Source organism: Xiphophorus couchianus, chromosome 2 (genome assembly GCF_001444195.1).
Source record: "Xiphophorus couchianus chromosome 2, X_couchianus-1.0, whole genome shotgun sequence".
Classification (NCBI taxonomy): Eukaryota; Metazoa; Chordata; class Actinopteri; order Cyprinodontiformes; family Poeciliidae; genus Xiphophorus; species Xiphophorus couchianus.
The window spans coordinates 603,031-623,438 of record NC_040229.1 but is presented as its reverse complement, the minus strand read 5'-3'; the positions used below and the strand labels follow the sequence as shown (position 1 = coordinate 623,438).

The window sequence follows — 20,408 nt, the reverse complement described above, 5'->3', positions numbered from 1 at the left end:
GGGCAACATATTTTATATGGAGTTAAAATGTTTTAAAATCAGAATTAAATTTAAATTGAGTTTTGGTCAGAATAACCTGTTCAGATTGTCTCATTTTGCCAAAAAATTGCTTGAAAATCTTTCATCACTGAAAAGATGTTTATTACATAGAGAAATTCATCTAAATCTGACTTCAGCAACACTAAAATACATTTAAAAACTTTGTTCTCAGTAAAATCAGTGTTTAAACATACCTTCTAAAATGATGCCTTTACTGTTTATGGGAATGCATATTTGCTACAAACATTTACTTGAAATTCAAGAAGCCATAATAAATAAAATATTTTCTGATGTAAGCATGGTCTGATTTAGTTTCATAAGATCTTGTTAACTCAAGTCATTTTCTCTTTAAAATGACTTTTTGTTTTCTTGATTTTAATATGTTCTACTAGTAAAAATGCATCTCTCCTAATATTATAACTATATGTCGTAATTAAACACAATTCATGCAGCCTTGCTCTAAATCTCCATTGTACAAATCACAAAAGAGGAAAATTGAAATAAAATCCACTTTTTGAAAATATTTTCTGTTTGTATTTTGTTTGTTTTTTTTAGAAAAGGAAGCAAGAAGAAAATAATCAGTTAAAATCGGATCTTGTATGAAATAAGTCTGAGATTTTATTTTTAAGCCATGTTGCCAAGTTATGATGGCATATTAGGGCCATTGTATATAGATAACAAAGAAAGAGTACATTTCTACCAAAAAAATATAAAATTTGAGATTTACCTTAGACAATTGCTAAAAAAAAACAAGGATATTTCCGAGTCTAAAGAGTAAAAAAAAGAGAGAAAATATATATAATAATAGATATTTTATAGAAAAAGTCTGGATCTTTTTTACTTTTGAAACTCAGAGATTTACTAGTTTTTTCCTAAAAAGAATTTCTGAAGTTAACCTAAAAATTTCTGAATTATTTCTTGCAAATGTTTGACTTTTCAAACTCAGAAATGTTCTTGTTTTTTCTGGAAAATGTCTGAAATGTATTCCTTTTTTCTGTCTACAATGGCTCTAATACACCATCATACCAAGCTGTACTTCTAAGTATATGCAAATCATCATTATTATCACCAATATCAATCAGCTGAACAGTTTGGCTCTCATACATAGTTCACGACTGCTTCTAGTCTATAAATTACTAAATTCCCTGAAAGCGCCTTGAAACCAAACACTATTCTAAAACACTGCTCTTGTGCTGATGTAGGACCCCTGGGAGCGAGGGTGGCTCTGCTGGTGCTGTCTGTAAAGATGCCTGAAGGGTGCAGAGAGAGCGGAGTGGGGGTCCTGATGCAGGTGGAGAGGGTATGATGGGAAGGCAGGGTACAGAGCTGGCGCAGGCGTGGAGGTCGGCTGAGGAATAAAAGCCTGTCGGTGCAGTACCACCTCCGGGCGATAGGGGGCAGTCGCGAACTGAGCTTGGTGGGTCAAGTTGGGGAAATTCAAAGCAGCGCTCGGAGTTACGTTTGGAAATGACAGAGTTTGAATTTGCTGGGGAAGCGACGGCAACGCAAAAGTGCTGCAGGAACCATTGGCAGGTAAAGTAGCTAAAGAATATTCAGGTTCTGCATTCATAGGGAGGATATTTGGATAAGTAAAAGCCGCCGAAGTGTGAGCTAAACGTCCATTACTTGCATTAGCATCCGGTTCCCCCTGCCGCACCTGAGAGGGAGGAGATGTTTGTGGGTTTGACGGACAGGTGAAATCAGCTGGAGTGTGGGGGCTGATTGTTTCCGGGATGAAGGCGCTATTAGCGGGGGAGGAAGAGGCGTCTGAAGGTGGAGGTGTGGGGAAACTGAAGGAGCTGGAAGGGTAATCCACCGGAGGGAAGGATGGGTGAGGATGGGATGGAGCAGCAGAGAAGCTAGGGTCAAAGTTCGCTTCAGCCATAACTTCTGAGCTGTGAAGGAGAAAATAAACAATTTATGCACTGTTTACATCTTTCTATGACGGCGTTTCAGGGCCATACAAAAATGGAGTAAATTTTCGCCAAAAAACAGAAAATTTCTAAGAAAAACTAGAATTTTTCTGAGTTTCAACAGAACTTTCGCCTTTTAAAATTCAGACATAGCTATGTTTTTTCTATAATATTTCTGAGATTAATCTCAAAATTTGAAATATTTTCTAGCAAATTTGATTTTTGAATCTCAGCAATTTCCAAGTTTTTTTTCTACAAAAGTTTGGGTTTTGTCTAGCAAATCGACTCAGAAATGTTCCTCTTTTTTCTAGAAAATTTCAGATTAATTTTTTTTTTTGGTGGTGAAAATGTACTCCTTTTTTTTGTCTACAATGGCCCTAATACGCCATCGTATCTTTCCCTATCAATTTCATCAAAGTTATTAAAGCAGAAGTTCCAGGATAAGAAAATCTTTGCTTCTTTTCTCGTTCTTCTCTTAATTTTTAAATTGTAAACGGGGCCTGTTGTGTGATTTTATTCTTCCATTTGGGTCTCCGCTGCTTTTTGTTGGGTTGCTTGGTAACGGGCTGAACTTTGCTGGGGTTGCTAGGTAACGACGTAATACCTGAAAAATGTGACTCAACATTCTGAAGGGTTTTGAAACGATTCATTTACCAGACACCAAAAATGAAACAGCTTATTGTTTTGTTTTTTCTTTAAGCACTTCAGCCGTTCTTAGAAGCAGTAGAAACCCAAACGGAAATATAAAAACATGCAAATTGTGAATTTTGGATAAAAGAACCCCTTTAAATTCAATGATTGCATCCATGTCTGTGGATATTCAAATATATCATTGGATTTGAATGAAACATTTAGATTAGATTGTATTGAGACAAGTGAGAGTGAATTTGGACAAATGTGCACAAACTGAACCGTTCAATAATTAGGAAACGCGACTAAATAAAAGTCGCAGTGTAACATTTACTTAGATCAGGACTGAGTAAAGGTTTTTAAAATCCTCCAAAATCAGAAATTCTCTACTTTCTTAAGGAAACCAGTAGTGACATTGGTTTTCTTGAAGGATGTTTTACAATCACTATAAAAAAGGCTTCTTATTTTTAACAAATCTGCATGATTCTACAAATATTGTTCCAAAGATAATCAGCATATTTACTCACTTTTCAATCATATTGTGTGCCGCTACGTTTTCCTGCGTTTCCTGCATCGTGACGCTGATATCTGACATCTGGGAGGTCATGAAGGTCTGGGTGAGGTCCAGTGCAGGCTCTTGGACGGGATAGGACGCTTCCTCGGGTCTGAACCCGCAGGAAGAGTCGGGCAGCGGAGGGAGAGAGGCGAGCGCCAGAGCCTGCAGGTCCGAGCTGGAGGGTGCGGGTTCAGCAGCTTCAACGGCTTCACAGGGATCACAGTTCACTTCAAGGAAAACGGGAGTAAAAATACAATCCTCCATGTTTATTCCACACCAAAAACTGAATTAAAATGATATCTCCTGGCATCTCTCTCACCAATATCCAGAGTCTCCGTTAGAGCGACCATCTTGCGTTTCTGTCTTGCGTCTCTTTGCCTGCAGAAGAAGGAAAAAAAGTGAAGTTTAGATAATTTACAATCACGTTTTAATTTTTAAGGGAATTTAGTGGTCGTTTACTTTTTGCTGTTCATGCCATCCTCTCGAAAACCTTTAGCAAAAGGGTTGGAATTGATCTTCAGCTCTGTGATCTGAAAACAAACAACAAAGTTATTATTTTGACTCCTTTCCACAGAAACTCTGAAGTACCTTGCAAATTACAAACTTTAATGGATTTCACTGGGATTTCTGTGACTGGCCAACAAAATGCATCAGTATTTGCTTTTACATTGACAATACAGTATAATCACACAATTAGACATTTCAAAAATAAATTTGCTTTGTGGAAACACACCAAGTAAAAAAGGTTTTTAGATAAGTTTTGGCTGCTAAGATGAGGTGATTTGTTTTGGCCATATCAAAATTGGTTTATTTTGCTAAACTGAATGGAAAAAGTTTTTTTTTGCATTACAAGAGTCACATGATCAACAACTGGATGTTGCCACTGGTGCAAACCAAGAAGAAGAAAATGACAGGAAGTGGTAGGAGGATTGTGGCGCTACATGTTTTTTAATGACTCATCTTGTGTACAAATTAACTCACCTGTGATTTTAATTGAGTTTGTTATTTGTTGGAAACGCCAAAATCCCGAAATTGTGTTCTTTCTACATTAGAGCAGTAGCGACAAAGTTTTGCGTGCATTTGTAATGAAAACACAACTACTGTGATGAGCAAAGAAAATAATGGAAGGATTTCAAATTTTTTGCAATAAAAAATCTGAGAAGTGTGGAGTGCAGCCTTGTAATATACTCTAATAGCAAGTTTAATAAAAAAAAGCCGTACCTTGTTGTTCTGGTAAGCTGTGACTGTGATAAACTGGGTCTCGGGGAAAACGAAGCAGTGCTGTCCTCCGCCCCACCGTAACATGTCTCTGGCTTCGACCACATGGACTCTGGGCTGGTAGCGATGCAGCGAGTGCAGGATTATCTTGAAGCAAAACCAAAAGAAGATTCACTAAAAACATCAAAATCTATTGAAGCATGTTGCTACGACAACGTATTGGGGCCATTGTAGACAGAGAAAAATGTAGTAAATTTCCACCAAAAAACAAAAAAAAATTTGAGATTAATCTCAAATTCTGTAGAAAAAACAAGACAATTTCTGCATTTGAAACGTCGAGAATTTGCTTAAAAAGAACAAAATTTGAGATCAATCCAAAAAAAAATTTGTTGGCAAAAACAAGAAATTTTCTGAGTTTAAAAAGTCCAAAATTTGCTGGAGAAAAACTCAGAGATTTTTAGATTAAAATCAGAATTTGTTAGAAAAATGTAAATCTCTGCGCTGTTCAAGTTAAAAATTAGCTAAAAAAAAATAAGGAAATTTCTTAATTCTGAAAGTCAAGAACTCACTAGAAAAAAACTAAAATTTTGAGATTAAACTTTTGACTCTTACCAACAAAACATGAACATTTTTGACTTTTGAAACTATTTAAAAAACTCATTAATCTCAAAATTAGAATTTTATCTTGCAAAATTTTGACTTTGAGCTCCTTTGTTTCTGGAAAGTTTCTTAATCTAATTAATTTAATTGCTGTGTTTCTTGGCAGGAATGTATCACTCCTCTTTTTTCTTTTCTTTCTACGACGGCCCTAACACGCTGTCGTACGTTGCACCCCGTACCGCAGCATGCACTCACATGTCCCTGTGCATCCAGGGTGTTGTTGGTGAGCTTGGCGTAATGAAAGGAGATGGTGCGGCTCTGCCAGTGGGCACCGGTGGCGGGCGAGTCCGGGTGGATGAAGACCCGGTCGGGCAGCCTGGCCTCTGCCCCGCTGACGGCCTGCCAGCCGCCGCCTTGGAAGCGGTAGCGGGAGTTATCTGCCGGGACGACGTCCAGCAGGAGGATGTAGCGGAGAGACGGATTCAAACCGGACAGTTTTAGTCTCAGGCCCGGGAACAACCGCCTGCAAAACGGAGAAATTTAAAAAAATGTTTGGCATCTTTTAGAGCTGCAGGCAGATCCTGTCTGGCAGAAAATGAAACTCTGTTTTATTGGGATTTTGAAACTGAAAAAAAGGTCTAGTTTGAAGTGCAAATATTTTAGTAGACTTTAAGACAAAATTAATTAGAAGCAACTTTTCAGCACAATATGAGTTTAAAGTTAATTCCTTAGTATTGATAAAAATTTACTAGTTTCACTGAGATTATTTTATTTATAACATGGGAAAACTTACTTGTCATAAATGAAATAATTTGCAAGTATAACTAGTAAATCTTTTTAATCAATGTTAAGGAATTATTGACTTTAAACAATCTCCTACGTCTGATGAAAAGTTACTTCTAAGTTAGTTTGGTCTTATTTGAAATGTTTAAAATATTTTGTAAGATTTATACGTCTTTAAGGTAACAAGTATCTTGCTCAATTGTTATTCAAAAAAGTAGTTAGTTGCACCAGACTGAAAAGACTTTGTTTTTGCAGTGTATCAGTTATATAACATGCCGTGTTATATATATATATATATATATATATATATATGTGTAGAAATGTATGTATATATATATACATATATATTTATATTTATATATATACATATGCCTTATATATTATCTACCTGCTTTTTTAAGTCATTTACACAAATGACATGTAATAGATCGTCCTTCATTTTTTTTTTATTTCAAAACCTAAAAATCTAAATCAAAATTCTTTTTAAAAAAATGAGAAATTTCCTAAAAAGTGGTAGGTTTTATTTAGCTGGTCTGAGAGCACAAACAGCTCTTTGCATTGTTACTCTTACAGAGTCTGGATGTTATAATTTACTGACCTGTGAAGGCCTCAGAAGTTTGTTTGAGAACATAAAATACAATAAAGTCCTTTAAAACAGTGTTTTTAGTGTAACTTGTAACTTATAGTTGTGTGCAGAGGTGGCCGACCTGCCCTTCTTGGTGATGATCATCTCGGTTCCCACGGAGCTGAACTGCTTCCACAACGACGAGTTCTCCAACTCCATCTTCACGTCGTCTTTTTGGCGTTTGTAGGACGACTCCCTGGCGCCCAGAAGCCTCGGCGCCACGTCGCAAACAGGAGGAAATGGAGGTAAACGTGCAGGGGCTTCTCTGTCTGCAAAACAAAACTCGTCAGTTTTAGTGAGTGGATACAAGATAAATGACTCATCAACCAGCTTCTCAGTTCTTCTAAACATTTGAATTTTTACTCTGGATGATAATATGTTCTGTTTTATGGTAGCCATTTTTCTGAATTTAGAAGAACTTGCCTGACTTGCATGAATGTCATGTTCTTTTATCTTTCCCCTTTTGAAGAGATGCTAACGCTGCAATATCTTACAAAGTATTTTTCTTCTAGTTTCTAGTACAGGTTATAGTACAACTGAAATAAGACAAACTAACTTATAAGTAACTTTAAAGCAACAAATAGGAGCTTGTTGCAAGTCAATAATTTGTGAAAATTGATGAAAAACTAAGAACTAGAAGTTTTTCATCAATATTAAGGAATTATTGCATTAAACAAGGTTCTATATCTTGCTGGAAAATTACTTGTAAGTTAGTTTTCTAATTTAAAGTGTGATAAACATTACTGCACTCTGAGATGTGAGAAAACAGAGAATATGCAAAAACACAAAATATTACCACATATTTTTGTCTAGTTTCTTGTACAAATATCTTAGTACACTTGAAATAAGACAGAACTAACTTACAAGAAGCTTTTCAGTAAGTTTTAAGTTTTTTCTTGTTTTAAGTCAATAATTCCTTAATATTGATGAAAAAGTTCAAGTTCCACTGGCGCCGTTACCTAGAAACCCACTGGCAGATTATTTCACTTATAACAATAACTTTTTCCCATGTTATAAGTAAAATAATCTGCCAGAGAAACTGCCTTCATTGTTTGTTGATTTAATTTTAGGCTTCATGTTACACAGGACATTTTATCTTGCTATTTTGTCTTATTGTTTTTAAACCGTTTCATGTTTAAGGCCCATCTGGGGACGTACATTTCTATAAATATTGGTGTTTAGTATTTTTTTATATTTAACACTTGTCAGGATGCAAATAAACAATAAAGAGAGAAAAAAATTACTTTTCATAAGGTATTACTGCCTTACAACAAGCTCCTATATCTTACTAAAAAGTTACTTGTGAGTTAATTTTGTCTCATTTCAAGTGAACTAAGATATTTCCACTAAAAACAAACCAAAAATACTAGGTAAGATTTTGTTTTTTGCAGCGTTCAGGTCGTACAGGTTTCCATTTTTACACTGCAAAAACGCAAAATCTTAGGAGATATTTTTTGTCTATTCTCTAGTGCAAGTAACTAACTTACAAGTAACTTTTTAGTGAAATATAGTATCTTATTTTAAGTAAATAATTCCTTAATATTGTTGAAAAAGTTCTAGTCCCATTGGAAGATTATTTAACTTATAATGTAGAAAAAAAATGTTTTGTTATAAATGAAATAATGTGCGAGCAGAACAAGTAGCTATTTATCAATATTAAAGAATTATTTACTTAAAACAAGCTCTTATATCTTGTAAGTTAGTTTTGCCTTATTTTAAGTGACATAAAACATTTGCATTAAAAACTAGACATAAATTCTTGGTAATATTTTGTGTTTTTGCAGTGTGAACAGCTTTTACACGCGTTCAGGCCCTCTCACCTCTGTAGAAGCAGTCTCCCATCCGTTGAGGTCCCACAGTCAGACCCGGGAACATCTCCACATTCAGCATTCTCCTTGTCCCTTTTTCTCACCTGTCCTCCTCATTTACAGCAAATAACTTCACTTCTTCAGCTGGCTTTTCCTTTTTTCCTCTAAAATCAGTTTCAAAGTTGTTAATTTTGCTTCTTGCTCGTCGTCAGTCTGCGTTTCTGTCGCCGGTCTTCGCTGTAAGAGCCCTCAGCCCCGGCCGGTTCGGTTAAATAGGTGTGTCGGACTTCACACCTTTGGCCAAATGGTCCCATTTTCACTTCGATCCCCATTTCTCCTCCCTGTCCTCTAAACTTTACTTCTGCCTCTGCTCGGCAAACATTAACATTAATGGTCGTCATGGATTTGACTGGAAAATCAGAGTTTTCTTAAGTGTTTATTAGTCAAACAAAAGTGGTAGGTGTGCTCTTCATTTACACAGCAAAAACAGAAAATCTTACCAAGTATTTTTGTCTAGTTCCTAGTGCAAATATCTTAGTACACTTGAAATAAGACAAAACTAACTTACAAGTAACTTTTCAGCAATATATGGGAGCTTGTGTTCTGTAAATCATTTGTGAATATTGATTAAATATTATTATTTATTTCACTTATTTGTACTTTTTCATCAATATTAAGGAATTATAGGCTTATCTACTATAACTTGCTGAAAAGTTAGTTTTGTGATATTTCAAGTGTACTAACAACTTGGTAAGATTTTCTGTTTTTGCAGTGTAGTAGGGTGATGTCAGCAGTTTTAAAATGATTTTAGAAAACTTACTTTGGGACAATGTATCTGTTATTTTAAGATTGGCCCAGTTTCCTTTGGAGAAATGCTTGAATTCAGAAGCACAAATATCTACAATATCCAAAATGGATATCAGTCCAAATTTTGACTAGGCCACGTTGAGGCTTCCTTTAGTCCAGCTGCAGAGTCAAAGCAACAGAGGAAAATTAAAGATTTAATTAATGAAAGCAAGTTGCCCAGTTGAAGGAAGCAAAGTAGCCCCCAAATCATTTGATTTGTATTGTTATATCATGACCTCTGACCTTAACTGGAGCAGTTCTTTTGACCTCCATGGTGAATAATCAATAAGCTTTTGGAATAATTTTGATTGATTGCGTTCTCTCTTCACAGACTGATTGATGCCAATGTTTTTGTTTTTCTACTTTGCTTTTGACTTTGTTTTTCAGATCTTTCAGCCATGAAGGACGTTATATTAAAGTTATTTATTATTTCTGCTTGCTAACAGCCAGAACTTGGTTTGAACTGTAATTTTAGTGCATAATATCCAGAATTCAGTAATAACTACTGTAGTTACGTTTACTAATTTAAATTTACTTGAGAAACTTTATAAAAAATTACTTTTACTGTGCTGAACTTTTTACTTTTACTTGAGGGATTTTATTATGAAAATCTTCTTTTGCCTGATTTTGTTTCTTTTTGTTACTTATATAAATTATTGTCATTTTCGTCAAATAATATCAAAATTTTCTCTTAATTTTATATTTTGGTCCGTCTGAAGATGTAATTTTTAAATATTAAATGATTGATAATTTTATCATTTACTCCGTACTTTAGTAGTTTTTACCAAATATTTTTTTACTCTTACTTGAGTAATTTCTTGGACAGATACTTTTTTTTGCTAGTGCAAATATCTTAGTACATTTGAATTAAGTCAAAACTAATTTATAAATAACTTTTGAGCAAGATATAGGAGCTTATTTTAAGGCAGTAATTCCTTAATACTGATTTTAAAAAAACACTAATTCCACTGGCAAATTATTCCACATTTAATAAGAAATTTTTCCAACGTTATAAATGAAATAATCTGCCAATAGAACTAGTACTTTTTCCTTCAATATTAAGGAATTAGTGACTTAAAATAAGCTTCTGTATCTTACTCAACAGTTACTTGCAATAGTAAGATTTTGTCTTTTTGCAATGTAGATTTTAATTAAACAAAATGTGAGATTGGTTTAAATGAAACAGAAGAAATCTGTTTATGCAGATATTTGAACTTGAGGATCTTCAACTTCTGACTAATTTACAGTTTTTCCGTTTGTTTTGTAGTTCTGTGTTGCACATGAAGCAGCTCCTGTGTTTTGTTACAGATTATCCAGATTATGTGAAGCATTTCTCCATGCACGTTAGTCTGGTTGCAGTAATGGCGGCCCGCCCCCTGCAGCTGCTTGATGACACGTTTCTTCCTCCCTGTTAAACTCCCTGCAGGGGGTCAGGCTCTGGATGCAGTTTGGCTCACAGCTGCAGTTTGGTCGCTAGATAAACATGAGTGTCTGCAGGTTTTTATATGCGTCTGAGTTCAGGTGCATCTCCTAGATTTGGAGATCAAGACAGTACTTACAACTACCAGTTTCTGAATTATTTAGTTTTTTTATGTCAAACCTGTCCTCGCTGTTCAGCGTCTATGCTCACTGTCATCTAGTGCTGCTAATGTAATTTTTTAGACTAATGTTGAATGTTTTTTTGTTTTAATTTCATCTCAGAATTTTAGAACTCAAGAAGAAAATTCACCAAAATCTCAAAGCTTAATCCTGATTTTCATCCAGATTAGCTGCAAAACCAGCTTTCTGTCTGTCACTGTGTGTGGGGCGATAATTATGTTTCAACAGCTGTTTCAGGCTAACAGGTAGATAAACTTTTTGTCATTATAGCAACTTTCTTTTGCATCTTTAAGGGTTTTTCCTGGTAAAATGGTCATTTTCCTGCTAATAATATGACTACCTCTTAATAATTAAAATTCTTGTAATTTCTTTAGAAAAAAAGGAAGCATGCAAAAAAAATAATAATAATAACCTATTAAAATCAGATATTTTATGTAATGTTAAAAAACATTTTTGATTTTACTTCTAAGCCATATTGTAAGGAAGAGGATTTGGGCCACTGGAAAAAAAATTAAATTTTTTCTGTCATAATTCTGACTTTTGTCTCAGAATTTTATTTATTTTTTTCCTCAGAATGAGTTCTGACTTTTTTCTTAAGCCTTGCAATTTTCTCTCTCATAATATCAGATTTTTTTTTAGAATTTGTAATTTTCTCTATCGGAATTCAGACTTTTTCTCTCAAATTCAGACTTTTTTCTCAGAATTTGAAACTTTTTTCTCAGAATTTGTACTTTTCTCTCAATGTTCTAATTTTTTCTCTCTCAGAAGTTTCACTTTAATCTCCCTTTTAATCTTCTGAAATCAAATTTAAGAGTTCTTAGGAAAAAAGGTCAGATTTTTTTCAATATGGCGTAAAAGTAAAATCTTCCATTTTTCATACCCAATAACCTATTTTAATCTTTTTTTTGTTGTTTTTATCTCTTTTCAGTGTCCCTACTCCTCTCCTAATATTTACCAGCCCTATCTGCAGCAGATTTTCCAGGAGTTCACGTTAAAACAGAATGCTGTTTCCTGGCTGGCAGGGGAAAGCAAACTAACAGGCCTCATACCAGGCTGCTTCCAGCCTCCTCTGCCGACATAAAACAGCGACAGCTGGAGTCGGTTTACACCACCCGGCTCTACGTGTTGTTCTAGTTGCTGTTTTCCTTCACCATTTGTGTTTGTCGTCAGGGATGAAAGTGAGCGCGGCTCGAGGGGAAGCGGAGGTGCGAACGTCAAGCTGAGGTCGAGGTCGTTCCACCTTGATGGGAGCGGCGAGGCGTTCGATGGTTCTTAATGTTTTTACGGGCGGACAGGTGAAGCCGCTGATGAGGACTGTTAGTTTTGTTTGGGGGCAGCTGGAAACATCAGGATTAAGAGCCCAACACTTTAACATGGACGTGTTAAATGGTTGGATGTCCACCTCTGTTTGCTCTGAGGGGTTTAAAGGTCATTCTTTGAGGAATTTATGACACATCCCAATCCGCTGTTTGTCGTTATTTGGCTCTAAATCCTCTGAGTCGAGCGCTGATTGAACCCTTCATGCAGAAATGAGATTTCTGATTCCCTACTTTGCCACTGAACAAGCTTTTTAATCTGACCGGGATTACTTTTGGTCCTGTGCTCTATGTAATTACTTCCTTTTAGGGAAAATTTGTCAAACCAAGCATTCCCTTTTAACCCCCCACACACTGTAAAAACACAAACTCTTACCAAGTATTTTTGGTCTAGTTTTCTAGTGCAAATATTCTATTATGCTTAGAATAAGACAAAGTTAGCAAGTAACTTTTCAGCAAGATACTTTGTTTAAAATAAATTATTTCTGAATATTGATAAAAAAAAATACTAATTTAATTGGCAGATTATTTACACTTCACTTATGGGAAAAAATGTCTTGTTATAAGGCTTAAAAAAATGGAGAAGAATATTGAAGAAAGGAATTATTGGATTAAAACCAGCTCTTATAACATGCTGGAAAAGTACTTCTGAGTTAGCTTTGTCTTATTTAAAGTGTATTTTCACATATTTTCACTAGTAACTTGACCAAAATACTAGATTCAGTGTTTTTGCAGTGTGAGATCTAAAATAAGTGATGCATATTTATGATGTGGAAGCAAAATATAAATTTTCCCTCAAGGTGAGCACTAAGTGACTGCTGAGTCTGAGGTTTTTTCCGTCTTTGTGAAGACAGACCCAGTAACCTTCTTTACTCTAAAATCTAATTATATTGCTTTCAGCTTTACTTTATACCTAAGAGCCAAACCTAAAAATGAACAAATTAGGCATTTTTTACGTCTAGATCTTTGCATTTAACAGCTTGTCTTTAATTTTATGAATATTAGTTATATTACAGACGTTTCTATTCTGGATATAAATTGAGATTCTTGTCTGAAAGTGACAAAAGTTCATATCTTCCTTTATACAGATTAAATTATATGAAAGACACACTACAAAAACACAACATCTTACTTTTTCTTCTAGGAGCTCGTTTTAAGCCAGTAATTCCTCAATATTGATTAAAAATTCTTAGTTTCACTGGCAGGTTTTTAAACTTATAACATGGGAAAAATGTCTTGTTATAAGTGAAATAATCTGCCAGTAGAGCCGCGTTGCTAGGCAACAGGATGGGCTTGGCTGAGGTTGCTAGGTAACGATGCCACTGGAACTAAAATTTTTTCATGAATATTATTGACCTAGAACAAGTGTATATTTCTTGCTGAAAAATTACTTTTAAATTAGTTTGGACTTTTTTCTAGTGTCCCAATTTATTTGCATTAGAAACTAGCCAAAACTACTTGGTAAGATTTAGTGTTTTTGCAGTGCACGGAGGCTGAAGCCCCTAGTTGTTGGGATTATGTCTCCCTGTGTGTCAGCCAGAAATAGATCCACTGCTTACTCCATACATCTAAATTACAAATTAAATCCTTTATCTTCTCTTACTTGCAAGATGATGTTTTTTTTCTAGCATGCATAAAAGCTATTTGAATCAAAATAATGTACTTTCCATCACAGCCCGTTTTTACAAAAGAGAAGCAGCCATTTTAAGTTCAGTAGACGACTTTCCTGTGTTTTATGATTTATTTACAACTCAGGAGTTCTTCAGACGACCTCCAGCGGGTCTCTGTCAGCCTTGGACAGCACCACCGTCACAGCGTCGGGCAGACGCACGGCGAGCCGCTCCCTGAACACGACCAGGAAACCGCGCTCGCTGTTGCTGTGGTCGCTCAGGATGACACTGGTTCCCTTCGCCACTGCATCCAACACCTCATGGTGGGACATCTCACCTGGAAGATCAGGTTTTACTACACCACAGGCACGAACCAATCAAGTAAACTTAGCTTAACAAAGGGAATCAACTGGTAAAGATGTGGAAAAAGCATTAAAGGTGACCCAGTATAATTCCTTGAACAGGTCAGTCTATGGTCAGTCTATGGGCTAATCATAGACTGATTAGCCCATAGACTTTATGTTTTTTGCATAAAATCATTATTATATAATGAGATTTTAATCTGGTAAATTCTGCCTACTAAAGTCACTTTAAATCCAAATAAGCTGCTGCTGGCCACGCCCCCCAACTCAACGTTTACACTCTCACGTGAAAATGGCTGAAAACAGTAGCGCAATTATACAACCGTACATCTTTGAAAAGCAGAAGTGGAGCCACAACCCAAAAGAAAGCAGCGAGTGGTTTCTGGATGGTAAGTCAGCAACAAAACACTTGTCTTTTCCAGCAGCCATTGTACAGAGCATGCCGCGGTAAAACCAAATCTGCTGGACTTCCGCTTGGGTTGCTAGGTAACAAGATTTGGCTCTGCTGGGGTTGCTAGGTAACGGTGCAGTGCCTGTCGAATGTGACTTAATGTTGAAACGACTTGTTTTCCAGTTACCAAAAACATAAGTTGTTGCAAAAAAAAACTGGCTGAGTGTCTTTTTTTTAAGCACTTGGGTTGTTTTAGAGGCAGTAGAACCCAAATGGAAAAACAGAAATAGCAAAATGGGTGGTTGCTACTTCAGATTCTGTGACCCATAACGGGAAATTTGTTTTTTAAGTTTTTGTTGGTACACCGTTGTGATAAATGAGTTTTATTTAAATTCTTAGTTTATTTCTATCTTGTTCCTGTTTGTGTTGTCACGTGATGAAAAGGATAGGAAAATATGTACAAATTGGATAAATATCGGTTATTGATATTGGTCCAAATTTTTAAATTATTGTTTTCCCATTAACCATAAAATTAAGCAAATTGGAATTGAAAATAAATTTGCTACACGGCAATGTTTCCCCCCCCCCCCAACATTAGCAGAATATTAAAAGATTTGTGGACATTTGTAATGACAAAGCAGCTTCAGTCTGTGGTTTCGAGATGAACTTTCTTCTACATCTCTCCTCGTTTGTCACAGTTTCAGCTGTTTTAAACATTTTGTATATAGAAAGATAATTTTAAAGCTTGTTTTTTCCACATCTTTACCAGAAGTGGCAGTGAATGCTGCCATCTACAGCTCCGGTTTGTTCGACTGTTTCCAGATTTACCCGTGATGAAGAGGTCGGCCTGGACGCCGCTCAGCACTGAGGCTCCAGAGCCGGCACAAACCGCAGCAGTGCAGACTGAGGACTCTGAAATAAAGCATAACAATGACCCATTATTATTATTGTCTTAAAGAAACTGAATTGTTAAAAATACGTTCCTCACAGAAGGTAAAGTGCAAGACACAGCATTCATAGCACCACAACATAAAAGCTGCGTTTAGAAAAACTATTTGTTTTTCTAAACAACTTCATTTATTACTTAATTTAAAAAGTGATTTATATCACTAAACTGCATGTAGAGACTAAATTTAATCATATTTTTAAATTTACTGATATAAACAGTAAAGAAAATAGTGAAAACATTTTGTTCAGTTTAACATTAACTGAAATTTATTATAAGCAATTTTTCTTAAGTGGCAAACAATACAATAAATGACCACCAAAACCAAAAATCTCTACAATTAGTAAGTTTCCAAAAATTAGAGAAAATGGAGCAGCTTAACAGCTTTTATTTTATTTTATATATAAAATGAATTAAATCTAAATTTAGATATTTTATTTTAATTTTCAGATTAATATTTTAAATTACTTAATTTATTTATTTCACATCTTTTTTTCTTTTACAGTGAGTGCCTATAAAGGAAAATCCAGATTATGCTTTCTGTGCAGTAAAACTTTATATCTTTAAATCAGCTAATAAAGATTTAAATGTTAGGGGAAAAAAATGCCGTTTAGTGATGTGTTTGTGTCCAGTTTTGCTCACCTAGAGTCCTGCCTGCTCCCAGAGCCAAACGGAGATTAGCTAATCCCAGATGGGATTTCATCTTCTGGATAGCTGTTGCCACGGTGACCGGCTGGTCCAAAACGCTCAGCCGTCCTTGGCCGTGGCCCGGCAGAGGAGCCTGCAGGTGACATCGTAACTTTACTTCATTGCTGTGGAAAAATGCATTAAACTTCATAGTTTAATATATAATTAAACAATTGGGGTTAAAACAATTAATCGAATTAATTGTGATTAATTGATTGTTGAAATAATCTTAAGAATTGTTTAGTGGTTAACTGAAGTTTACAGACTCAAAGTTAATTTGCTGAAAGAACAACACACTTAGAGGAATAATTAAGGCTGTTTTTGTACAAAAATATATTTTTTTGCATTTAAGGTTAAAAAAAAAAACAAAAACCTTTTGTCTGTAAATATGTTTTACCCTGAACTCCTCAAGTCACCTGGTTCAATTTTATTTTTAAATCTCCTTTTTCTGTTCAATTATTAATCAGTTAATTCAAAAAATAACCAAATGATCAGCTCTACTCTGTATTCATGAGTCGACCACAAATTGCTGAACTTTTCACATTCTAGCTGCAGATGCATTTTTTGCAACAACTGGTCACAGTTTCACTAATAAAATGCTATGTTTTTGCATTTTAGGCAATAAAATGTTCATTCTTTATGTTAAAAAAGGAATTGAATTATTTGTTTGCATTTTTAATGGTATACAAAATAGGCTTAAGTGGTTAAATGAAAAAATATGGAGAATGTGGCCATTTAAAAAATCCAATTAATCGTCAGAAAAATAGATTGCTAAAATAATCTTTAGCTGCAGACCTAATAACAATGGGAAACTATAAAATTGTACCTTCTCCAACTTGAGGATGCTGAGGGACTGGCAGGGAGCACTGTGCTTTAACAGGATCTGGACACTAGAGGTCAGCGCTGAGGCACTGCAAGTTAAGCTGACATGGATGCTGCTGCTGTCTGGTCTGTGGTGAAGCAAGAAAAGTCTTTTATTTTCAATGCAATGGTCTAAAAATGATAGTTTCTTTTTGTTTTAATTTTTTTTTTTTTGCAGCTTTGTTGGAACAAATAACCAAATCCCCACAAAGTGTGTGATTTGTATCCAGTAGACTTAATCAAAGAGCTGACTTTTTAAATCTTGCGTCATGTAAAGCATGAAAACTGCACATTCTTACCCGCATATTACAGGATAAGTGTTTAATATTGACGCTACCTGGTGCCTGAACACTGCAGTGCTGTTCCATCATCATTAGCCTTCAGCTCCTCCACAACAGCGTTCAGCTCCTCTGGACTCCTCACCGTGAATTCCAGTTTGTGACTGTGGGAGGCGCCGCCGAGGGCCTGACTGAGCACCGACACCTGACCGCTGCCTGACAGACAAAGGTGAGGGGAAAAAACCAGCTTCAATGTATTTTACTGGCATTTTCTTTGGTGTAGAACAGGAGCAACAAATGATGAAATGAACTGCAAGAACATGAATAATGTAAACTCCAAAAAACACAAACAAAAAAAAATAAATGATGTGGAAAAATGCTGCAAACTGCAAAAATAGAAGTAAAAGTGCCACAAAAAGCAAAGTGAGTATAAAAAGTTGTAAACTCGCTTCACAAGACGGACGTCCTCCAGACCTCTAGGGGGGAGCTGATCCTCAGTCATGATTCAACTGGATGTCCAGAAGAAAGTTAGAGGAAGAAAGAAATTGGGAAATCAGTACAATATCATATTTACATAGGTAACATTGGGTACTCTAGACTCCCCCTAGTGGTCTGGAGCAGGTTTGCACTTTCTGTTTCTCCTGTTTGTGTAATTTTCTTTTTTTGCTTCTATTTCCTGTGGTTACAGCATTATGTCTGCCTTCGCAGCAATTTTTTGTGGTTGCATCAATTATTTTTTCTATGGTTGCAGCAATTTGGTTGTAAGAATGGTTTTGCCATTGCAACAACTTTGTGGTTGCAGCAATTTTTCTGTGATGGCAGCATTTATTTCCTGTGGCTGCAACAATTCGACTGGTTTCAGTACTTTGTCTGCAGTTGCATCAATTGTGTCTGTGTCTGAATCAGTTTTCTATTACAATTTTTGTTGGTGGTCAGCTTTTACTTCAATTTTCTATGATTACAGCATTTCCCACTTGCAGCCTACTCAAAGTCCAGACCTCAAGGGATCTAAGAATCTGGGGTAAGACTTTAATATATTGCTATTTATTGATGCTGTTTGTCAAATAGTTTCTTTTTTTTATTATTCATTTGGAAAGAAGGTTTGAAGACGATTTATAATTTTACTTCACAACTCTCAAAAACAAAACGTAGAAACTTTGTGGCGTCTCACCCAGACCGCCAACCAGCCAGTCATTCACCCCTCCCTTCATGCTGTCCCAGGACGTATGCGGGGAGAAGACAGCCATCCCAGCCTCAACAGCCCGGATGGCTAACCGCTGCTTCCAGTCTTTCTGAACCAGCTGCTTGATTGGCCGAAACAACGGTGGGTGATACGAGACGATGAGGTCACAGCTCAGGGCCTCCGCCTCCTCCATGACGCCGTCCGTCAGGTCGTTGGTCAGCAAGACGGTTTTGATTGGCCGAGATTTGCTGGGCTCCACCAGCAGGCCAACGTTATCCCACAATTCAGCCAGAGACAGAGGAGCAAGCTGCTCCAGAACCTGCAGAACCTCCTTCAGCTCCATTGGGCCGGCAGAGACCGAGAGGCGGCGGACGGAGGGAGAATGAACCGAGGAACGCAGAAGAAGACCTGAGGTCAGTCTGGTCTGAGTGCCGGATGAAGCTGAGGGAAACAGAGCTGAAGTGTTAAAGTTTGAACTTTTACAGATTAAAAGTCTTCTGCTTTTCAGAAAGTAAAACGTCCAAGAGAGATTTCTCCATCCTGGCAGCATCAGTGGAGATCTGTCAGGACAAAAAGAAAAGAAACACCAAACAGTTGTTATTTTAATAATACATAGTTCCAACAAGTCTGAACTTGAAGTGATCTGTGCTATCTTAGTAAGCAAGCGCAACACAATAACTAGCAGACTCATGACTTGGAGACTAACAGAAAGAAAGTATCTGGACACAAATGTGCGAGAGAAAGATACATGAACAAAATGGCTGCTGTCAAGATCGACCACAATGAGACAGAGAAGGAAAATATATCAGATGCGGACAAGCTGCCTCCAATCTCATACTACAATATAGTGCAATTATGTATATATGAAAAGTTTAAAAATCTGTATTTGTTGTAATGTTTGGTTTATTTTACCTACAACAACAAAAAAGTACATATTTTAAAGAAATTAAAATTTTCTGATTGTTTTTTATTATAGAATGTGATTTACAAATCTTACTGGTATACAAATGTGTTTGGTTTAAAAATTAACTCCAAGGGCTGCAAATGGCCCTCGGACCGTACTTTTACCACTCTGCTGTAAGTTTCACTTTTTTAAATGGAGTCACAAAGATGCATACATTTTAAAACGGCATTTCTATTCAGTGTCACCATTTTAAGCATCAAACAAACTTATGGGTATTCCAGGGCGCGGAAGCTTAGTTTAATATTAGCATTAGCTCTGACTGCTCATAGGCAAGACGCTAGCAGCAGAGCTAAGGTTAGCATTTCCTTTGCAGTTAACGGTTAGAGTCAACCTCTGCACAACGTCATACAAATGCGAACATAAATGGACTCACCTTACCCGGGTTTGCGTTTTAAACAAATCACGACTTCAGGAGTTACGTTGCTAAAATGATCTAAGTCGGAAAAGTGAAGCAGAAGAAGCACACTTTCAGCAGAAATCTCAAAATGCCCTTTCTAGGCTTCCGTTCAACATACCAAGGTGCAAGTTGTAGTTGTAGTTTTCTTTTTTTGTCCTCTACTTGTGGATGGGACAGATTATAACTTTAAGGTTTTACCGTATGGTGAAATAAAGAATAGCAAGTCTTTAGAAAGCAATTCCTAACTTATTTTGCATTTTAATTCTCAATTATTAAAGAAAATGAACCAGTTTTATTTCACGCTTTTGGGGAAAAAATACATAATCCCAGCTGAGCCCAGATGTATTTAATTGATTGATTAATTTCTAATAAATCAAACAGATCCAAGTCAAGCAACATCATTTACTAGTCAGACTTAAACATATAAGAATAAATGTATAATAAAAATATTGTGTGATAAAATAGTATGTTACTTAAATACAATCTTATGTTTTTATAGTAAGAGAATGATTAGCAGAGAAAATGTTTTTGAAACATTTTGTAATTTAAAATGAAGTTCTTTTTACTGAGATCTTTTAGAAATTAATTATCTTTATACTTACTAATTTGGTTTTAGAGTGATTAAATTCTAAAAATAAAAGGATCCTAAATTATTTAACCAACTTGTTGCATCATTAAAACAAAGCGGTTTATCTGGCTAATGGAGGAAATTTAATCAATGTTCTTTAGCCTTGGTATTACACAATATAGGTTATTTACAAGATTATGAAACAAACCTCCACATTAAACTAGACAT

The 20,408-nt window shown here is 35.8% G+C and overlaps 2 protein-coding genes across 5 annotated transcripts; both read right to left on the bottom strand.

Moving 5' to 3' along the window:
* Positions 1-804: 804 nt before the first annotated feature.
* Positions 805-7,602, bottom strand: tbx6 (T-box transcription factor 6). The gene is made up of 7 exons (XM_028000322.1): positions 6,447-7,602; positions 5,212-5,479; positions 4,360-4,503; positions 3,598-3,668; positions 3,458-3,516; positions 3,110-3,365; positions 805-1,934 (listed from the first exon to the last, which is right to left on the bottom strand). The coding sequence occupies exons 1-7, from the start codon at positions 6,761-6,763 to the stop codon at positions 1,214-1,216; spliced, it is 1,836 nt and encodes a 611-aa protein (XP_027856123.1). The 5' UTR covers positions 6,764-7,602; the 3' UTR covers positions 805-1,213.
* Positions 7,603-13,642: 6,040 nt separating this feature from the next.
* nif3l1 (NIF3 NGG1 interacting factor 3-like 1 (S. cerevisiae)) lies at positions 13,643-19,752 on the bottom strand. 4 transcript variants are annotated; one of them, XM_028000336.1, is made up of 7 exons: positions 19,594-19,752; positions 18,240-18,811; positions 17,128-17,284; positions 16,756-16,879; positions 15,885-16,023; positions 15,125-15,208; positions 13,643-13,880 (listed from the first exon to the last, which is right to left on the bottom strand). In XM_028000336.1, exons 2-7 carry the CDS (start codon positions 18,799-18,801, stop codon positions 13,696-13,698), a joined length of 1,251 nt encoding a protein of 416 aa, XP_027856137.1. In that variant the 5' UTR covers positions 18,802-18,811; positions 19,594-19,752; the 3' UTR covers positions 13,643-13,695. The 4 variants fall into 4 exon arrangements, with proteins under 4 accessions (XP_027856137.1, XP_027856165.1, XP_027856156.1 ...); XM_028000364.1 differs by having other exon boundaries at positions 18,240-18,692; positions 19,589-19,743; XM_028000355.1 differs by having other exon boundaries at positions 18,240-18,692; positions 19,594-19,743.
* Between the last annotated feature and the right edge of the window lie 656 nt (positions 19,753-20,408).